General features: G+C 31.2%; 1 protein-coding gene and 2 long non-coding RNA genes across 3 annotated transcripts in view; 2 read left to right on the top strand and 1 right to left on the bottom strand.

Annotated features, from left to right (window-relative positions):
• The window catches only part of LOC127707481 (cell migration-inducing and hyaluronan-binding protein-like), a 43,840-nt gene extending 37,074 nt beyond the window's left edge, over nt 1–6,766 (top strand). The window contains exons 23-25 of the mRNA XM_052212048.1: nt 1,534–1,636; nt 3,926–4,036; nt 6,492–6,766. Coding sequence (XP_052068008.1) covers nt 1,534–1,636; nt 3,926–4,036; nt 6,492–6,664 — 387 coding nt within the window. The 3' untranslated portion in view covers nt 6,665–6,766. The remainder of the gene's footprint in view (nt 1–1,533; nt 1,637–3,925; nt 4,037–6,491) is intronic.
• A 4,690-nt stretch (nt 6,767–11,456) lies between these two features.
• On the top strand, nt 11,457–13,030 carry LOC127707848 (uncharacterized). The gene is made up of 2 exons (XR_007985045.1): nt 11,457–12,215; nt 12,894–13,030. It is a non-coding gene; the product is annotated as an uncharacterized LOC127707848 (long non-coding RNA).
• Nucleotides 13,031–17,360: 4,330 nt separating this feature from the next.
• On the bottom strand, nt 17,361–20,721 carry LOC127707917 (uncharacterized). Its single transcript, XR_007985089.1, has 4 exons — nt 20,700–20,721; nt 20,256–20,333; nt 19,793–19,874; nt 17,361–18,891 (listed from the first exon to the last, which is right to left on the bottom strand). It is a non-coding gene; the product is annotated as an uncharacterized LOC127707917 (long non-coding RNA).
• Between the last annotated feature and the right edge of the window lie 714 nt (nt 20,722–21,435).

Raw genomic sequence — 21,435 nt, 5'->3', positions numbered from 1 at the left:
TTGGTGGTCAAGTCCATATCTCAGATACTATAAGCAATAGGTCTAGTATATTCGGTGTATGGAAGGACTGTAAGGTGTACATGTCCAACTGGCAGGTGTCATCTGACCTTGACCTCATTTTCATGGTTCAGTGGTTATAGTTAAGTTTTTGTGTTTTGGTCTGTTTTTCTCATACTGTATGCCATAGGTCTACTATATTTGGTGTATGGAATGATTGTAAGGTGTACATGTCTAGCGGGCAGGTGTCATCTGACCTTGACCTCATTTTCATGGTTCAGTGGTCAAAGTTAAGTTTTTGAGTTTTGGTCTTTTTTTCTAATACTATGTGCAATAGTTCAACTATATTTGGTATGTGCGTACCTTGCAAGGTCCTCATGCCCGTCAGACAGTTTTCACTTGACCTCGACCTCATTTCATGGATCAATGAACAAGGTTAAGTTTTGGTGGTCAAGTCCATATCTCAGATACTATAAGCAATAGGTCTAGTATATTCGGTGTATGGAAGGACTGTAAGGTGTACATGTCCAACTGGCAGGTGTCATCTGACCTTGACCTCATTTTCATGGTTCAGTGGTTATAGTTAAGTTTTTGTGTTTTGGTCTGTTTTTCTTATACTATATGCAATAGTTCAACTATATTTGGTGTATGGAAATATTTTATGATCTATTTGGCAGTCACGCAGGTTTTATTTGACCTTGACCTCATTTTCAAGGTTCATTGCTCAGTGTTAAGTTTTTGTGTTTTGGTCTGTTTTTCTTAAACTATAAGCAATAGGTCAACTCTATTTGTTGTATGGAAGAATTGTTAGCTGTACATGCCTGCCTAGCATGGTTCATCTGACCTTGACCTCATTTTCATGGTTCATTGGTCAATGTTTAGTTTACTTGGTTAATGTTAAGTTTATGTGACAGTTGTAATAAAGCTTTATATTTAGGACTATCAACATAATATCAATGATTAGTAAAGAAGGCGAGACATTTCAGCGTGTGCACTCTTGTGGTCATTTGACTTATTTGTAGATCTTACTATACTGATCAATTTTGCTGTTTACAGTTTATCTCCATCTATTATAATATTCAAGATAATAACCAAAAACTTCAAAATTTCCTTAAAATTACCAATTCTGAGGCAGCAACCCATCCACAGATTGTCTGATGCGTCTGAAAAGTCAGGGCAGATAGATCTTGACCTGATGATCATTTTTACCGCTAGTCAGATTTGCTCTAAATGCTTTAGTTTCAGAGCTATAAGCCAAAAACTGCATTTTACCCCCATGTTATATTTTTAGCCATGGCGGCCATCTTGGTTGATGGGCGGGGTCATTGGATACATTTTTTAAACCAGATACCCTAAGGATGATTTAGGCTTAGTTTGGTTTCATTTAGCCCAGTAGTTTTAGAGGAGAAGATTTTTGTAAAAGTTAACGGACGACGATGGACGACGGACACAAAGTGATGAGAAAAGCTCACTTGGCCCTTTTGGGCCAGGTGAGCTAAAAAATTACACTTCTTAATTATTTATATTTGTTTACAGGGTTGGGGTGCAGGATCACAGCTTCCGTTCACATCCAGAATACCTGTAGATGGTGGTTGGTCAAGCTGGTCAGCATTTGAGGAATGTTCTGTCACATGCGGAGGTATTGCTAGCTTCTTATGATTTAAATTACACATCATATCAATCTTTCTCAAATTTAGTTAGAAAAACGAGGTTGAAATGGAGGTAAATTCAGCTTAATTCTAATCACTTTGTTCTTATAAATCAAAGTGTCAATCGTTAAAATTGAGAATGGAAATGGGGAATGTGTCAAAGAGACAACAACCCGACCATAGAGCAGACAACAGCCGAAGGCCACCAATGGGTCTTCAATGCAGCGAGAAACTCCCGCACCAGGAGGCGTCCTTCAGCTGGCCCCTAAACAAATATGTATACTAGTTCAGTGATAATGGACGTCATACTAAACTCCAAATGATACACAAGAAACTAAAATTAAAAATGAAACAAGACTAACAAAGGCCAGAGGCTCCTGACTTGGGACAGGCGCAAAAATGCGGCGGGGTTAAACATGTTTTTTGAGATCTCAACCCTCCCCCTATACCTCTAGCCAATGTAGAAAAAACAAACGTACAACAGTATGCACAGTAAAACTCAGTTTAAGAGAAGTCCGAGTCCGATGTCAGAATAGGAAACAAAAGAAAATAAACAAAATGACAATAATACATAAATAACAACAGACTACTGGCATAAACTGACATGCCAGCTCCAGACCTAAATTTAACTGATTGAAAGATTATGTCTTCATCATATGAATATCAGGCACAATCCCTCCTGTTAGGGGTTTAGTATTATACCATCATAAAATATATGAGAAGAACATAACCCTTGTCATGCCAGCAACTGGTTTTAAAATAAATATATTTAATTCCGATGCAAAGACCCTATAAGTGAATCAATATTAAAGCCAAAATATGCAATCTTTAATGACCTGACAACAGTATCGTAACTATATCCCTTCTTAATAAGTCTGTTTAAAGGTTTTGTTAGCTTTTGAGGTGAATACTGACATTTTTGTGCTTTGTTAAGAATATTACCATAAAAGATAGGATGTGCATGTTGAGTTATATTTACGAATGATGTCCTTATACTGGTGTAGTAATTTTTCAGTAATACATAAATTTCTCTCGCTAAAATCTAATACGTTGTTACATACACGAGCGAATCGTACAAGTTGAGATATATAAACACCATAAGATGGTGACAAGGGAACGTCACCATCTAAAAATGGATAATTAACGATAGGAAATGAAAAATCATCTCTTTTATCATAAATTTTTGTATTGAGCTTCCCGTTAATGATATAGATATCAAGATCGAGGAAAGGACAGTGGTCATTGTTAGTATTAGCTTTATTTAAAGTAAGTTCAACAGGATAAATTTCTTTAGTATAGATACTGAAGTCGTCATTATTGAGAGCCAATATATCATCCAAATATCTAAAAGTATTGTTAAATTTTTGTATCAGATGTTGTTTCGATGGGTCTTTCCTGATTTTAGTCATAAATTGTAACTCATAACAATACAAAAACAGGTCCACAATAAGTGGTGCATAGTTAGTCCCCATTGGAATTCCGATAACTTGACGATATACAGAATCTCCAAAGCGAACAAAAATGTTATCAAGTAAAAATTCAATTGTTCATTTATACAAGGCCAACAATTTGCACAACAACCTTACCATGACATATATATGATCTGAAAACAAAACCAGAGTAAGATAAATCAGTTTTTTAAGATGTAAGATACTTTTCTGAACAGTACCATAAGGAGTTTTTGCTCAAAATAATGGAAATAAAGGAAAATTTATATACAGTTGCCTTGTTTTTTTAGCAAATTAAAATAATCATTAAAAGACAGAACGAGTTTTCTGCATTGAAAATGACTAAATGTTTTATGTCTTAGTCTTCTAAAAATATTGATCAGGAACGTTTCATGATACTGATTATTCTGAAAGTGTTATTCACATGGAATGAAATACTGGTATCATTCGTTTATAACAACCTTCATAAGGAGCAGTCAAGTCATTCATAGTTATCTTAATCCTTTTATCAAACAATTTTAATTCAAATAATTCTTTCATCTACGTTGAATTCTGCTAAGTCAATATTGTAATGTTCTATTTCAATGTTGAAAATAACCAAAAAATATTAATCAAGAGCATGGTGATAAGATAACAAACAAAATTATCCAACTTTTTTGTTTAGCAGTTTTGTTTTTTATTAACAAATTTAACGGCACATTATTAGTTTGCCCTTCATAAAATCTGTGGTCACTACATGTGTACTTGTATAATTGTTTTATTATTTTCCTATATTTATTTTATTATGATATTAACTAACGTCGTCTACTTTATATTCGTTCATTGTTACAGGTGGAACGCAATCTCAGTACAGAAGTTGCAATAATCCTGCCACTGCAAATGGTGGCACAGACTGTGTTGGAGATGGTGTGAATTCTGTCAGTTGTAATGAGAATCCTTGTCGTAAGTACATTGAAATAAGAAAATGTGTCATACTGTTTAAGGAAATATGTTCATTGATGGAAAAAATAGAGAAAGTTAAAATCATCTCTTCAATGATTTTAAATGATATAGTTCATGCTTTTTGAATGGTCAAATTAATTGACAGATTTTAATCTTAACCTATTCAAATTTTCCATGAAATATTGTAGAATATTACTAGAATAGGTTTAGTAATGAAACATTCCCCATTTCTATTCTCAATTTTATTAAAATGAGAAACATAATGAGAAACTTGATTGTGATTAAAAACAGTAGCTTCCCTTTGGATAAGAAAAATTTGTAAGGGTTCCACGGAACCCAGTTTCTCGCCTACTTTATGAATCTATAAATGTTTTTAAAAACTTTTAACCACAGAGTGAATGTAATGTTAACTGGCAGAAAAAAAAAGTCCATTTATAAGAAAAATATGAAAAAAAAAAGGATTTTTTTTACAAAATTTACTTTGGATACTATCTTCTGATCATAAACAAACTTCTGTCCAAGTTTGGTAGAAATCCAGGATAGTTTAAGAAAGTTATTAAAATTTTAAAAACTTTAACCACAGAGTGAATGTAATGTTAACTGGCAGAAAAACTAAGTCCATTTATAGGTAAAATACGGATAAACAGGATTTTTTTTATGCCCCCGCCGTAGCGGAGGGGGCATTAAGTTTTACCCTTGTCCGTCTGTACGTACATACCCCATAATTGGTTTGCGTTCTCTAACTTTAGTTTGCCTCAACCAACTGTTATGAAACTTATACACAATGCTTATTACAACAAAACACAGATCAAGTTTGAATTTTGATGGCGTCACTTTAACCGTTCTAGAGTTATGCCCCTTTATAAATGAAAAATTGCTGAATTTATCGTTTCCGTTCTCTAACTTTAGTTTGCCTCAACCAAATGTTATAAAACTTATACACAATGCTTATTACCACAAAACACAAATCAAGTTTGAATTTTGGTGGCGTCAATTTTACCGTTCTAGAGTTATGCCCCTTTACAAATGGAAAAAATTGCTGAATTTTTTGTTTCCGTTCTCTAATTTTAGTTTGCCTCAACCAAATGTTATGAAACTTATACACAATACTTATTACCACAAAACACAGATTAAGTTTGAATTTTGGTGGCGTCACTTTAACCATTCTAGAGTTATGCCCCTTTAGAAATGGAAAAATTGCAAAATTTTTATTTTCTTCTAAATATCAAGTAATTTTTAAAATTGGAGTTATCTTCCTTTGTCCAAGATTATAGTTGAATCAACTACAATCAATGCTTTATACACTGCAATGTTTAATTTTGACTTCCACTGATAAAACACAGATCAAGTTGAATTTGGGTAGTGTCAATTTAATTATTATTGAGTTATGCCCCTTTATAAATTGAAAGATTGCTGTAACTTAAGTTTGCCCCAACCAAACATTATGAAACCTATACACAATATTTATTACCACAAAACTAAGATCAAGTACAAATTTTTTGTTTCCGTTTTCTAACTTTAGTTTGCCTCAACCAAATGTTATGAAACTTATACACAATGCTTATTACTACATAATACAGATTAAATACGAAATTTGGTGGCAACACTTTTACCATTCTTGAGTTATGTCCCTTTATAAACATAAAAATTGCTGAATTTTTCGTTTCCGTTCTCTAACTTTAGTTTGTCTCAACCAAATGTTATAAAACTTATACACAACTGTTCTAGAGTTATGCGTGTTTACAAATAGAAAAATTGCTAAATTTTTAGTTTCTTAAGTTAGCCTCAACAAAATGTTATGAGACTTACACACAATGCTTATTACCACAAAACTCAGATCAAGTTCAAATTTGGGTAGGGTCACTTTTACCGTTCTTCAGTTATGTCCTTTTATAACTATATGATATGCAAGCGGGGGCATCATCTGTGTCCACATGTGGACACTATCCACATTTATTTTTACAAAATTTACTTCTGGATACTATCTTATGATCATAAACAAGCTTATGTCCAAGTTTGGTAGATATCCCGGATAGTTTTAAGAAAGTTATTAAATTTCAAAAACTTTAACCACAGAGTGAATATTTGTTGACACCACCGATGACGACGACAGAATGTAGGATCGCTATATCTCGCTTTTGCGACAAAAGTGGCGGGTACGACAAAAATCAAAGGTTATGTTGATTCCAACCTCTTTTCGGGAAACAAGCGAACTTAATTCCATTGTTCTTTGTATATATTCAAGTAGATATGCTGTAAAAGGCTTGCTGTTTCTATTGATTTTATAAAACACCATTACAGATTAAAGTTTAGGACTAAATCTGACTTCCTGCTCCTCAAAATGAAAGAACTGGTAGAAATATGCAAATTTTGCCAGACTATCAAAAATAATGTACAAATAAACCATGAGCATATTTACATAAAACATACATAAATAATTGCTTTTTCTTGACAGCTGTCAATGGAAAATTCAGTGAATGGGGACTGTGGTCATCATGTATCATGAATACAGGTTGTCAAGGTTACAGAGAAAGTGTAAGGTCCTGCAATACTCCAGCTCCTCAACATGGAGGAATACATTGTACTGGTTCCATAAAGAAACAAGAAGCTTGCAACAACTGCACCTGACCAGCATATAAGTGACCAAGGACCATTATAATCCTTTTTATTATTTAAGTTTAATGACATTGCATTTACAAGTTGAATGAATAAAGAAACTTGAAATATCAACCTTGTGACAATTTTAATGTTTGAAGCAAATTTCAAAATAAACTAGCTTTCCCAGTCCACTGATTCAGAGACATAGCTACAATTTCTAGCCACAACAAATTGTGATAGTCTGATATTATAAGTTATATGGTTTGCTACTGACCCCCTACGGATCCATAGAGGGTTAGTAAAATCCATAGGGGGTGAGGCCGTAGGCCGAGTACCCTATGGATTTGACTAACCCTCTATGGATCCGTAGGGGGTCAGTAGCGAACCGTATAATGAATTTATCGCAGAGAGCGTTTTCTGCCAAGTTTAGTATAAAATCAAAATTTAACAATGAAAAATAATAACAATAACAAAAGGAATTTATTAACACAACTACTAACAAGTATTTAGAGCATTTTCTTTTTTGAAAATACAATTCGGAATGAATGTCATTTGTTCAATGTTAGATTTTGAATGATTGTCACTTTACATTTGTGAAATAATTGTGGACCGGCAGCTTGTCTTGTGTTGCTAACAGTAATGGATGATTCATTATAATCAAAGTCCCCTAATATAGCGTTCAAATCGAATCCTTCAAAATCGGAATGCAAATTCTGCGGAGTGTTTGCTTCAATAAGAACAGGTGCCATAGATCCATTTTCAGTAAGTGCTGGTCTTACAGGAGGTGCTGGTAGTGCTGGTCTAATAGGAGGTGCTGGTAAAGCCTCTATCTGGGCTGGCACAGCTCCCATAGTTACTCCCAGAGTTTGTCCCATTTGTAACTTTTCTTGCGTGTCTACCCGTTGATAAACGGATAGAGATTGTACGGATTTGTGACCGGTAACAGACATTTTCTGAGCATCATTAAACTTATTTTTTGACAAAATTGAAGCTCCCGTTGCTCTTATGGAATGATTTGTATATTTCTGGCTAAGTTTACATGACAAACTCAAGTAAATACCATATTTCGTTGTCGTCATCAACAAAGCAGTCCCTTGGACGCTGCCACAATCTGAAATTTTTTTTAAATGAAGAATAAAATGAAGAATTAACTTTAAAAAAATCTGGCTTTTCTCGATATTTTGAACAATTATGACACATACCTTCTTTAATATACTTTTGGTGAATTTTTTCAGCTGTGTTTTTTTTTTTTTTTTATTTACCCATGTTTTTTCATGTTTTTTGGGGTTTTTGGTCTTATGATTGTGTTTAAAGTTGTTTGACGATTGTAGCTTTTATTTATTGTTAAATTCACTTACCTATCACAATCAGGGTGCAGCTTGTCTGTATACTTTATAAAGGATTCCACTGGACAATACATTGAGCCTGGAATACAAAATTCTATATGATATAGTTATAGTAAAAAAAAAAAAAACATCTTAAAGTATACAAATATGTAGAAAATGTTGACATTTCTTTTTTTTTGTGCTGCAGTCATTGATGATTGAAAAGCAAAAATACAAACCATTCCATGCTTTTGCACTTCACGACACGTCAAATAAGATATTAGATGGTCTGTGGATAATCAGGTTACATTTTCATTGTGTGTTTGTTTCGGGGTGGGACTCTTTAACTTTAAATTACCCAATATTTTGGGGTTGTTGTTTTTTATTATTTTTTTTTGGGAGGAGGGGGGTGTAATTAATGATATATTACTAACCAAGCCTGATGATTATCAAATATATAAACTAATGTACCTGTAGCTTCTGGCATGACTCCACTTGTTGTCTCCTTATCATTTCCTCTATGGTTTTTGGTTAATTCATCTAAAATCTTTTCGATGTATCTCATTCCTGTATTTGGGTCTGTTTTCAAAGCAAAAGTTGACTTGGTCATTGTATGCATATTTTCTGCACCTCGTCGGCAAAAATACAGTCTTATATCATACTGGACTTTGTTAAATAGTCCTGTGGGGGTTTGTGTAGAAAAGTAGACTGACTTGTACAGCTTCTCCCTGTCAGATTCCTGGATAATTGGATAGTGTTCAACGTTTCCTTTTCCTGCTTGTTTCAGTTCGGCCCTTGCAGCGTCAAAGCTCATGATTGCATATCGAAATGCTGCATCTTTAATAATGTCAAAGTCCTTATTGTTTGGAGGTGCTTTAAGGTGGCGATTCAAGCCATGTCGAATCGATTCCAGGGAAGAAGTTTTATACATGGAACCATCTGTTTTTCTAGCAGCAAGGTAAAAATGAGATAACGCTTCATCCAAACGTTGTGTTGTAAAGCTTTCAAAGTCAGCTTCATGATTTTTACTAGTAAGATATTCCCTGAACAATTTTGCAGATAGGGTGTTACTTTTTTGTGTCTTTTCGGAGTGAATGTTCCGTCTTTTATCGTCAATGTCCAGACGTGTTGACGTCCCGAATCTCTCCATTTTGTTGCAGACGAAAATATGACGTCACATGTTGTTTGAAACGGGAGATAACTTCAATTAAAGTACTGATATTGTATACTGATCAACGGGGGACAACTCCCAAATAATTACTTGAATCCATAAGGTATTGCGTTTAAAATACCGTTCTGAAAATTCCAAGCGGCACATCAGTCATCTCCTATCGCCGCCATGACACCCCCTATGAAATCTACTGACCCCCTAAGGGCCCATAGGGGGTCACCACGTGACAGCGTTAAACCAATCACAATGTGACTATTTACTTGAGGTGCGATAAATAAAAATAAGAAGATGTGGTATGATTGCCAATGAGACAACTCTCCACAAAAGACCAAATGACACAGAAATTAACAACTATAGGTCAATGTACAGCTTCAACAATTAGTAAAACTTACACTGCATAGTCAGTGATAAAAAGGCCCAGAAATGAAAAATTTATGTAAAACAATTTAAATGAGAAAACTAACGGCCTAATTTATGTTACTCAGAAACAAATGACAATCACTAAATTACAGGCTCCTGACTTGGGACAGGCACATACAGAATGTATGGCTAAGGTGAAAGGTTAGACATGAATGAGGCAGCAAATAAAAGAAAAAAGATGGGGAAAAAAAATGACTCCTAGAGATCAACATGCACTCTAAAATGGAAGCTAATATTTATCTCAAAATCAGTCCCCAGAATATACAAGCTAAAAATTAATAAACAGTAGCTATTGATGATATGCCATCAATACCAAAATTATTAGTGAACAATAACAATAGAAATAGCAAAAAAACAGTTATTTCTTTAGAAATCGATTGATGCCACTGTTGTTAATGGCAGTCTGGCAGTCTGGAAGCAAGCTTAAATGGTTTGGAACTGGTTTGTTGATTCAGACATGCTGGATCTATGTGTTCACTCGGGATTTGGAGATGGTGCAGAGTTCTAGGTTGAAGACATATCATGAAACTAATTATTGTGTTTTTGTCAATCCGGCGGCAGCGTCGTTAACTAACTACTTAAAAGCTTTATATTTGAGAAGGTGGAAGACCTGGATGCTTCATACTTTGTATATAGATGCCTTATGTTATGAAGTGTCCGTCTGTCATAGTCCATTGTCCTTGACCTCATTTTCATGGTTAAGTGACTACTAAAAAAAAAAGTTAAGATTTTTTGTAATGTTAATTTCTCTCTTATGAGTAATATAATTATATTTAGTATGTGGGTACCTTGCAAGGTTCTCATGCCTTTCAGACAGGTTTCATATGACCTCGACCTCATTTCATGGATCAGTGAACAAGGTTAAGTTTTCGTGGTCAAGTCCATATCTCAGATACTATAAGCAATAGGTCTACTATATTTGGTGTATGGAATGATTGTAAGGTGTACATGTCTAACTGGCAGGTGTCATCTGACCTTGACCTCATTTTCATTGTTCAGTGGTTAAAGTTAAGTTTTTGTGTTTTGGTCTTTTATTCTAATACTATATGCAATAGGTCAACTATATTTGGTGTATGGAAATATTTTACAATGTACATGTCAGTCTGGCAGGTTTTATTTGACCTTGACTTCATTTTCAAGGTTCATTGCTTAGTGTTAAGTTTTTGTGTTTTGGTCTATTTTTTCTTAAACTTTAAGCAATTAGTCAACTACCCAGTATATTTGGTGCATGAATGATTGTATGACCATATGTCTGTTTGGCAGGTATCATCTGACCTTGACCTCATTTTCATGGTTCATTGGTCAATGTTAAGTTTTCCTGGTTAAGTTTGTTTCTTAGAAACTATAAGCAATAGGTCAACTATATTTTGTGTATGGAAAGATTGTAAGGTGTACATGTATTTCCAGTTAGGTTTATCTGACCTTGACCTCATTTTCTTGCATAATGTTAAGTTTATGTGATACTTGTAGTAAAGCTTTATATTTTGACTATCAACATAAAATCAATGATCAGTAAAGCAGGCGAGACATTTCAGCGTGTGCACTCTTGTTATGACTTGCAGAAACTTTAAACACTATTTTAATCATCTATTGCCAACTTTTGACATGTTATTTGCCTTTAAATTAAGAAAAGATTGGCCGAACAGCTACTTTATTTAAGATATACACTCCCTTACAGAAATGAAAAGTTTGCTGCAATATTGCAACAATATAGCGGCAATATTGCAGCAAACAAATTTGTTTGCAAGAAGTGTTTGCAAGAAAATTGCAGGTTGTTGCAGCTACCTGCAACATTCTCGCAATGTTACTGCAACAAAATTTGTTTGCTTATATTTTTTAGAATTCCTAAACTGTACATCACATTTATATGATATTTTGTAAGGAAAGAATTTCAAATATACTTTGGTATTTATTTCAACAAGTTTAATCTAAATAATTGAGTCATAATAATTTTTGTTCTACATGTATTATTATGCCTTTTTGTCACTTTTTTGTGACATTTTTCTATGAACAATATTTTTAATTCTAATATTTTCCATCAAATGAATTTAGCCTCACCTGCAGGTTGCATTTTGTTTACTTTCTAGTATCATTATTTTAAAACTATGTATACACAAATTATCTTTCTCATCTCAATTAGTAATATGAGCTGGTGATAGAAATGTAATGTGCCATCTGGTTTCCATTCATCTCTGTGTAGTGGTAAAGACAGGAAGTACCATAAATTAATGTACACAGAGTTTGAGGCCAAATTAAGGGTAAAGCATTTCTTCTTTGTATATATTTCCATTATAACTTATAACATCAAAGATAAAAAAAAAATATATGTATAATTATTTTTTTATTATAATATATAACAAATATTCAAGATTTAGGCAATCGATATTTATAATTAGGGGCAAATTTCAAAGGGATCACACTGTCACAATACCCTAAGCAACCTTGATCAACATATTCAAAATTTGAACTGGACATGAACATGCATACAACAAACAAAGATGTCTTCTATCATGAACAAAGTAATATGAATTTTACAATGGATTTAGATCCAAAAGTTCCAATTAATTCTATTGACACTGGATAGTGCATATGATAGCCTTCAGTTGACATGACTCTTGGATTTAGGAAGATTGGTGTTTACACATAATTTGGATAACATCTTTTGGTAAGTACAATGGAGTTGAATGTCCACCATTTTGAATACGTGCTTGCTCTTACAGTTCAAAATAGTGATATTTAAAGAGTTTTCTTAACTTAATAGAGTTGACAAAAGTATAAGACAATAGATTTATGCACATGAATATTATTAAAATTGTGTAAGACAGGAGATATTTTTTTAAATCTTTTTAAAACTATATGTTTTAGAAAGTACATTACTTAAATTGAAACAAGAAATCTTCTAATAAAAGCAGTTTGGTATTAAATTAGAGATCTGTGATTTGACTGCCAATAAGAGGTCTATCAACAAATGACAACAATATTTAGCTTTTATATATACACAACTAATCACAAAAATTTTAAAGAATAGACAAAACCAATTATGTTATAGTTCAATGAAAAACAAATATTCAAAAAAGTAATAACAACCTAGTACTGGCATAAGGTTGAATGTATTCTATAGTAATATGCAATTTCTAGAAGGATTTGATCACTTTTAGACATTGACCCTTTAAGTGAAACAAATGCTGGAAAAATTGGTCTGTAATCATCTCTTTATAAAGAGTTATTTTCATTTTACAAGTCCAGAATTTACAATATATAGTAGTAACTTATATCTTTATATCTTTATAATGTTTAGTTATTCTTTTAATGTATGCTAAATTCTTCAACTTTTATTTTGCAGTATTTGAAATCAGAAAATTCAACTTTAAGGACAGTGAGTACAGAGAAACAGAACTAAAGGATACACAGATATGTAACACAACAACCTATAGAGGACAGAGAAAATTTTGTTTTATTATTAAATCATACTTTTTTAAATGCTTAGTTTTTAATTCCTAATTTTTCAACTGAAATTGTTGAAAGATTTGCTGCAATGTTGCTGCAGTATTGCAAGAAATTAATTTTCTTGCAATATTGCTGCAACATTGCAGCTAATGAATTTGCCGCAATATTGCTGCAACAATCATAGCTACTGATTTTCCTGCAAACATTTGCTGCAATATTGCCGCAAATTGTTGCGGCAATATTGCAGCAACTGTTTGCAAGAAAACTAATTTGCATACGAAAAATGAATATTTGCAGCAATATTGCCGCAAATATTTGCAGCAACATTGCCGCAAATATTTGCAAGAAGCCTTATTTTTCCATAAGGGCTTGCATATAGTTTCTTTGTTAATCAAAATTTATAATTAATTACTATTAATTAATGTGGAAAAGGGATAAATCAAATTAAATATAAGCAATTGATGAGAATTATGAAAGTATTTTATCAGTATCTTATGCTTGTGTAAGTAATTGAATAAAATTTGGTACAAGGTGTGTATTGATATCAAAGTTGATTCCCACACTTTTTTGAAATGCTATTGTTCCAATTCTTTTCATAGGCAAATAAGAGTACTGATCCAATACAGTGTGATAAACAACTTTCATTATTTACAAATAATTTCACTCAAAGTTGGGAGTATAAATTGGAATCACCTCCACTTTAATGCCAATCTTAATTGACCACAGTTAATATATCTTGTATAACATAATTGAATACACAATAATATTGACCTCAAAAGTAGACCTATAATCACTTTTGATCTACACATATGAAATTATTCTGTAGATTATTTCTCAGAGATGATTGATTAAGGATAAAAAAGATACATGTTTTTGCAAAGAAAAGACAAAAAAAAATACAAGCAGGGTGTGTTATAATCATTTGATATTAGTCAATAATTTAGGTTAATTTAGGTTACAATTACCATTAATTAGCTTGAAACAATAAACAAAATTGCATGACTCTAACCTTGGGATTTCTGCAATTATTTTTTGTTTTTTATTCCCTATTATCATGATTATATTGCTATTTAACAGTGTAAGGAATTGTACATGTATATTTGAATACAGGGCATTATTTTTTTCTCAATGAAGAATGAACACCAATTTCAATAAAAATAAGTTATTTGATTTTTGTTGTTGAAAAAGTGTATTTTGAATGCCTCTTTTCTGAAATTATCTAGTCAAACTTCAATAAAAAAATATACCGGTACTACACCTCTGCCTTCCTTTGAAGATTTCTATTTCCAATCATGCCAAAATTATTTTTTTAACTTGAAAAAAAAAGATATTAGAAATCAGTCCCCCTTCTAAAAATTGAAATATCAAAATTGAGAAATTCTCCATCTTTGAGCAATTGAACTCAATTTTTTGAGTAAAATTAATGAAATGATATTTATAAAACTCATCTTCAATGTCATATAATTTTTATCAAAAATCAATAAATAATCCTAAGATGAGTTTGAAATTGCAACTAATTACTAGTAAATTTAAGGAGACCAGCTTGTTTTATCAGCTGAAAAAAAACCTAATTATCTTTCTGAGTGATGTATCAGGGATTTTTTTGTTCACTAAAATATCCGAGAATTTGACTTGAAATTACAATGTATGCGCTCAACTCTTTCAGTCTTTTCGTCAATGATTTCGATCACTTTGATTTTTAGAAGTACCTTAGAAGAAGTACATTTTTAGCAAGAATTTAATGAACTGAAAGTGGTGATTTTAAAAACAAAAATAACACTGGTTATTTTTTAGTGAAATAATAATGAAAATGATAATATTCTACATTCAATCCTAGTGTTTTCTGTTTATTTTTACTAAATATGATATTAGATTGCCAGAAGTTTCTTTGTTTAAACACAAATAAACATTTTGAGGCAAAATCATTTGTTCAAAGTTGTGATGGTAACGTCTCTAAATGTTGTACAAGAGCTTGTATACATTTTTTTTATAAAACATTAGATCAGAAAAAATGTAGGTCTACCGGCTGTAGCTAAACAAATGGCAGAATCACAGCATTTAAATGATGCTTTGATTACTTTTAATTGAATTTCCAAAATTATAGGCAAAAATTGTAATAGTATGATAATAACACCTTTATTTGGTGTGTCCCATTAATGCCTTTCTTGATTAACCTTCGTCAGAAATGCTCAAACCAAAGAAATGAAAGAGCCAAGTATTTATAAATACCTCATTATGTGATGGGCTATATGACTAATTTTGGCAACAGAAGTTTACAGGTGTTCAAAAGGTCGCTCACCTTGGTCTATGTGCATATTCAACAAAGGACACTCATCTTCAGTTGGAGTTGGTCCTGATAATTTTACCCATCAAGAAACATGTCAACTAGGAAAAAAAGCGTTTCAATGGACCATGAATAAAGAAAGAAAATAAATAAAGAAAGAGGATGATTGGTTGAACACCAAATAATTTTCAATAATATTAACTGGTATTATGATTTAAATGAGTACCAAACATCATTGATCACGTCCTGTTAAAATGATATTATCACCAGTTATTTAAATTCAAAGTATCATGCAGCAAACAGAAAGGAGGTGTCTGACAGATCTGAAAAGTCCTCACATGTTTCCACTCATCACTGTCGAGCTGTTGACCAAAATGATAGCTATTCTGTTCAGCAATACATGAGAAAAATGTGACAGAAATATTTGTTGGACAAACTTGCAGGCAGAGGGACATACAAGATGAATGCAATATAGCCCCAACTCTTAGAGTAGGGTTATAATAGGACAACAAGCCATCATTGCTTATTTTCAATATAAATTTTTATTATTGAATATTATTATTTCAATAACCATACACAAAAAGCCTTCATGTATTCCATATCAACATAGCAGCTAGACTGCATTTCTCTTAAGTAAATTCTATTACTGGCAATATATACATATATATATATATATATATACAAAAAAAAGTTTCTTTTCAAGCGGTGTACAGAATTATATATTAAAAATTAAATACACAAAAAGAGTTTTAAAAGCAGCATTGTCTAGCGCTTTCATCCATCTTGGGACTTTTCAAGACTATGAACGTCGTTATGAACGTCGTTATGGGGAACACATTAGAGATGCTGCTTTTAAAACTCTTTTTGTGTATTTAATTTTTAATATATATATATATATATATATATATATATATATATATATATATATAACAAATGGTCTCTAGCTGGTAATCAAGATGAATAGTTTGATTGCAACTTTGTAATACAAAAAGAGTACATTATTCTTAAAAAAAAACATCTTGGCATGCAAAGACAAAAAAAACAAAGTGGTACATTTTCCATGTGTAAACAAAAATAATGAAGCAAAGAACACGAGTTATAGTGTTAAAAAAATAATTATGAGTAAAAAATGCTGTGAAGAGTACAATTGCTGCAAATTCAGAAATTATTAAACATTTTTGTTTTCTTATACATGTGTTCTTTTATAGTAAAAAGAAAGTCTTGATAAAGGGAGATAATAGCTGTTTTTCATTCCATTGTTAATATTGTAAAACTATTATCAAATAAGTTTTAATTTAAAAAAAACACTTAAATGTTTTAATAAAATATCATGTTCTCCACCTTCATCTAAAAACTAATTATGAAATATGTCTATAATATAACAAAATTAATCTAATCCAAATAATGAAATAACTTTACCCTCTTCTAGAATTTAATAATTTTAATGAATATTGCTTTTAAGAGATGACTACAGTAAGATGAAAGAAGCACCTGCTGTTAGATTAAAACAGAATAAACCTTCACAAAGTCTTGTTCTCTCTCTCTATCACATATGCAAATCAGATGAATTTAAAATGCAAAAAGAAGAATTTTATATCCAAAAGATATCATTAAATTTCAAACCAACCCATACTGCTATTTCCTAGAACTTAGTTTACAGTTTCTCATTTTTTTTTTTATTTTCTTTTTTTATTTACATTTTTTTTTTTTTTTTAACTAAGCTCTACAAAATGGCAAATTTTGATTACATCTGAGGTGCTCCCATTAATGTCTAATTAATTACCTTTCACCAAAGGAAGGGACCAAAATAAGGAGGTAAATAGGTGTATTCCCTCCCCTTGCCTTAAACTTCACCCTATTAGCTCCTCATTCATCACACCTGGATTTTGCTTTCTGTGTTGAAAGGTTTAACAAATGATACAATACACATAGAATAGAACATGACTGTGATGTTTAAAAAAATGAGAGCTGATTTATTATATTTTGATCCATGTCATATTGAAGTGTATATTCTTTGTTCATAGATTCAAGGCACACAAAAAAAAAATCAAAGAAAAAGTAGCATCTCAAAATACTATCTTCCACTTCTAGATTTATTGTATCTAAACCAACTGGCAGGTTTTGGCAACTTATTTGAGACCAATCTACTAAAAGTTGTAAGAAGCACCTGCTGTATGGCTGAAAGAAAATAAACCTTCACAAACTATGATCTTTCTCTCCCTCACACACACACACATCAGATGTATTTAAGTTGTAAGAATACTTTTGGATCCAATACAACTTATAAATTTCAGAACAACCCATACTGCCATTTTCTGGAACTTAGTTTACAGTTTTTTCTTCTTTTTTTATATTTTTTTTTGTTTTTTTGTTGTTGCTTTTTTTACATTTTGTCTTTACTAAGCTCTACAAAATGGCAAATTTTGTTAACATCTGATGAACCCTTAAAAAAATTACACATAATTATTAAAGTATAATAAATTAACTTTCATCAAAGGAAGCAACCAGTATTAAGAGGTAAATAGGTGTATATTCCCTCCCCTAAAACCTATTAGCTCCTCATTCATCATACTTAGATAACACTTCCCATGTTGAAAACTTAAAAAAAGTATATAAAAAAAATGATACACTTAATATATAGCATGATTGTGATAATTTAGATATAAAATGAAAATTTATTATCTAAATTTTTTAATATGTAATATTTTAAGTGTGTCTGAAAAGCATTTTTAAAAATACAGTTTTCAATACACAATGTTACACATCCAAGATTTATCCAATTTAAACAAATTGGCAGGTGCTTGATTATTTCAATACAAGAAATTGTACAGAGAACCTGCTGTTTTGCTGAAAAAGAATATACCTTAACATAGTCCCTCTTTCTCTCTTTCATACACTGCATTTTTCCTTCCTCTTAGATTGATCTTGTTTAAACCATAAATGCAAAATAAAAAACTAGCAGTGACAGTCTAGCCATTGTCCAACCGCTCGTTAAAAAAAATGGTAATATTATGTGCTTCATGGTTGAAACAGGATAAATCTTTACAAATGAATATTCTAACTCTCTCAAATTTAAACATGATGACTTTCAAAATCTAAATTTTGATGAAAAAAAACTACATTATAATCAAACATTGTAGATAAGCAGTGAGCTTTAAAATGAAAAAAAAAATCTTCAAAAAACCGAGTTATCCCTTTCACACATTTCATTTTTGAAAATTATATTTGACTCTCTCCTCAAATTTATAACTAATAAATAAAAAAGTTCATGCTAAACAAAGTTTTTATTTCATCACTTATATTTTATACTTTTGTTTCTTGTTGTAGAAATCATATTCCTGAGTCTATTTTTTTGTTTTTTTTTTAAGTCTCTTGTTTTGCACAAAATATTCCAGAGTCTGTTGTTTTGTTTAAGTCTCTTCCCATTGTACAGCTTGTTCCTGAGTCCATTAGTGTTTTAGTCCATATTCTGTCACAGCAAATTAATTCCGGAGTCATATTTTGTAACTGAGTCTCTCTCTTTTAAAGATTATTTTCTGTGTGTTGAAATCCTCCCTTCATTTTCACCTTTTTTTCCAAAATATCCAGAATTGGAAGCATCAAACATTACCTACAAATGGAATGGAAAACTTGACCACAAGATTCTTAAATATAAAAAGAAGAAACAGTTTTCTGTATTACAATATTTGCTCTTCATAATTGGGTTAATCATTGACAGTTTAAATTAGGTTTTGCTGCTAAGTGCAGAAAGGTTCTTGATTTTTATACCATTTGGTGTCCAACATTGAATTTCCATTTACAATGCATTATGCCAGGTGGTGAATATTTGGTTTTAAGAATACAAAAATGTTTCAAATGGTAAAACTTTACCATTCTGTGGTTTTTGCATAAAAAAATGAACCATACAGTAAGATCAGGATGTCATTTCATCCCTATTTGCCAATCTGATTTGATGATGGTATAATATTGTATTTATTAATTATTCATGAAGAAAAAAAAATCACTAAAATTGTCTCCCTTGAAATAATAATTTTCAGCAATGCATTCAATGCATTTCCCCCTTTTCCTCAGTATGATTGTGTGATGCACACATTTTTATATAATAATTTCAAAATGATGAATTATAAATGAAAAAAAAACATTCCTTAAGCAATAAGTCATATTTAAGAGTGCTGATGATCTTTTGTTGTCACCCATATGTAATTCCATTTGCAATAGTTGTCCCCTTCTTGGAAGGATAATAAATTAAGAAAAATCCTAGTGGTTATTTTTAGTTAGAAATAACTTTCTAGTTTTAAAAATAATGCAGTGGATTATACAAAATAATTCAATACTGTTATGTGTCAACTAGTTTTGAGGATATAAAATACCTATAGTAATATCTACTTTTCGAAAAAAAAAGGGAAATAACTGTCAACTGAATTCTTTAACAAGTGAATTTTGTACAAGGATACAACCAATCTCATATCAATGTATTTGTGTATAGTGTTATAATAGTAATGCTAACTTACCTAAACATCAGATAATGTCTTCCCATAAAGTCTTCATCTTGAATCATGGCACTTTGTGAATACCAGCAATGCATGAATGAAGCTGAAAAATACATGCATCTTTTTTTACTGTCATGAGATACTTATTTATTCTTCAATTTCTGTGTGAAACAATTTGAAAGCAGTACAAAATATTACTCATTTCTATTCTGGATTTTGCATTTTTTTTATAGATATTTTGTAAAGTAAATCCCTTTGAGCAGCTGCTCTTAAAATCAGCATTCTTTGCCCACTAGTGTTGTAAAGATAATTTTTGAAACAAGAACAATTTCCCCAGAATAAATCACATCTATCATCCTGATTGGATTTTTCTCTTTTGTATTTCCCCCATATTTCACAAAAAAGAGAGTCTTTAATACAAAAATTGAATGGATGCATCAAAGGTGAAAAATATTCCTGAATGAATTTAAAATATGCTACTTACTGTTTTGTTGATGAAATGTTTTTCATTCTAAAGTCTACAGAATTTTTGAAAGCAATTTATCTCAATTTCTGTTCTACACTGAAAATAAAAAGTAGTACATATATACATTTTAAAATATTAACTATCAATATGTAAATGATCTTCAACATCAAAATACTTTTTCTGCAAAAGATAAATTCACCCTGAATGGTGAATTAAAATTTGATTTTCAATTCTTTGATGGATTTAAATTTGAATGTGCTCCAGTTTGAAATATTATCAACATCCTTAATAGTAATAATTTTTTTTATGTTACAGAATTTTTACTAAAAATCATGTCAGTTTTTGCAAAATGTTATGTTCACTAGTTACTTCCCCTTAAAGATATAAGTAAACTTGCAATTGACAGAGCAACAAAACAAAATCATTGCTTTAATTCTTTACATTAAATATTTTTTAACAAACCCGAGATAAAACAGGATATAACCTTTGAAAACATTCTTTTTACGTTACAGAAATTGACTGAAAATAATGTTAGTTTTTACAAAATTTTATGTTACTGCCCCTTTAATAAAGATATATCAATTTAACAGAGCAACAAAATCGTTGCTCTCTTTACTATAATTCTTTTTGTAACAAACCTGAGATAAAATAGCACCAAACTTCCAAGTCCTGCAGCAACACTGAATTAAACTAGTGTGAAGTCAGCATCTAAAATGGGATGAAATAACTTTTGTCAATGAAATATACTTCCCCATTGGCATTTTATAATTTTTTTAATCCATTAATAGAAAATCTACAAAATGTTGAATAAATATAAGCAATTTCAATTTTCAAAGTGTTTAAAAGAATATTACTTCGTTTTTTTCTGCTTATTAACTTATCAGTTTGAAATGCATTCCTGTGAATAATCAAATATAATTTTACCTCTTAAAGGGGCATTAGCTATGAGATATAAAAAAAATTAAAATGGTTTTTTTTTCAATCATTAATGGAAGTGAAATAGTAAAATAATGAATCGCCTTTATCAGCCAATTTAGTTCAATTTTGTCAAAATAAGCTAAGAAACATCAGTAAAGAATTATTCACTTGCAAGTGAAAAATTCGACCTCATCAAATCCATATTCATGAGACCTTCAATTTAACCCTTAGCTAGAGATTGGTTACGCATGTATTAGGCGTGTTTAGCCATTAAAAGGAA

Source organism: Mytilus californianus, unplaced genomic scaffold (genome assembly GCF_021869535.1).
Source record: "Mytilus californianus isolate M0D057914Y unplaced genomic scaffold, xbMytCali1.0.p SCAF_1, whole genome shotgun sequence".
NCBI lineage: Eukaryota > Metazoa > Mollusca > Bivalvia > Mytilida > Mytilidae > Mytilus > Mytilus californianus.
Note: the sequence above shows the minus strand (reverse complement) of the source record. Positions and strands in the feature narration are given on the sequence as shown.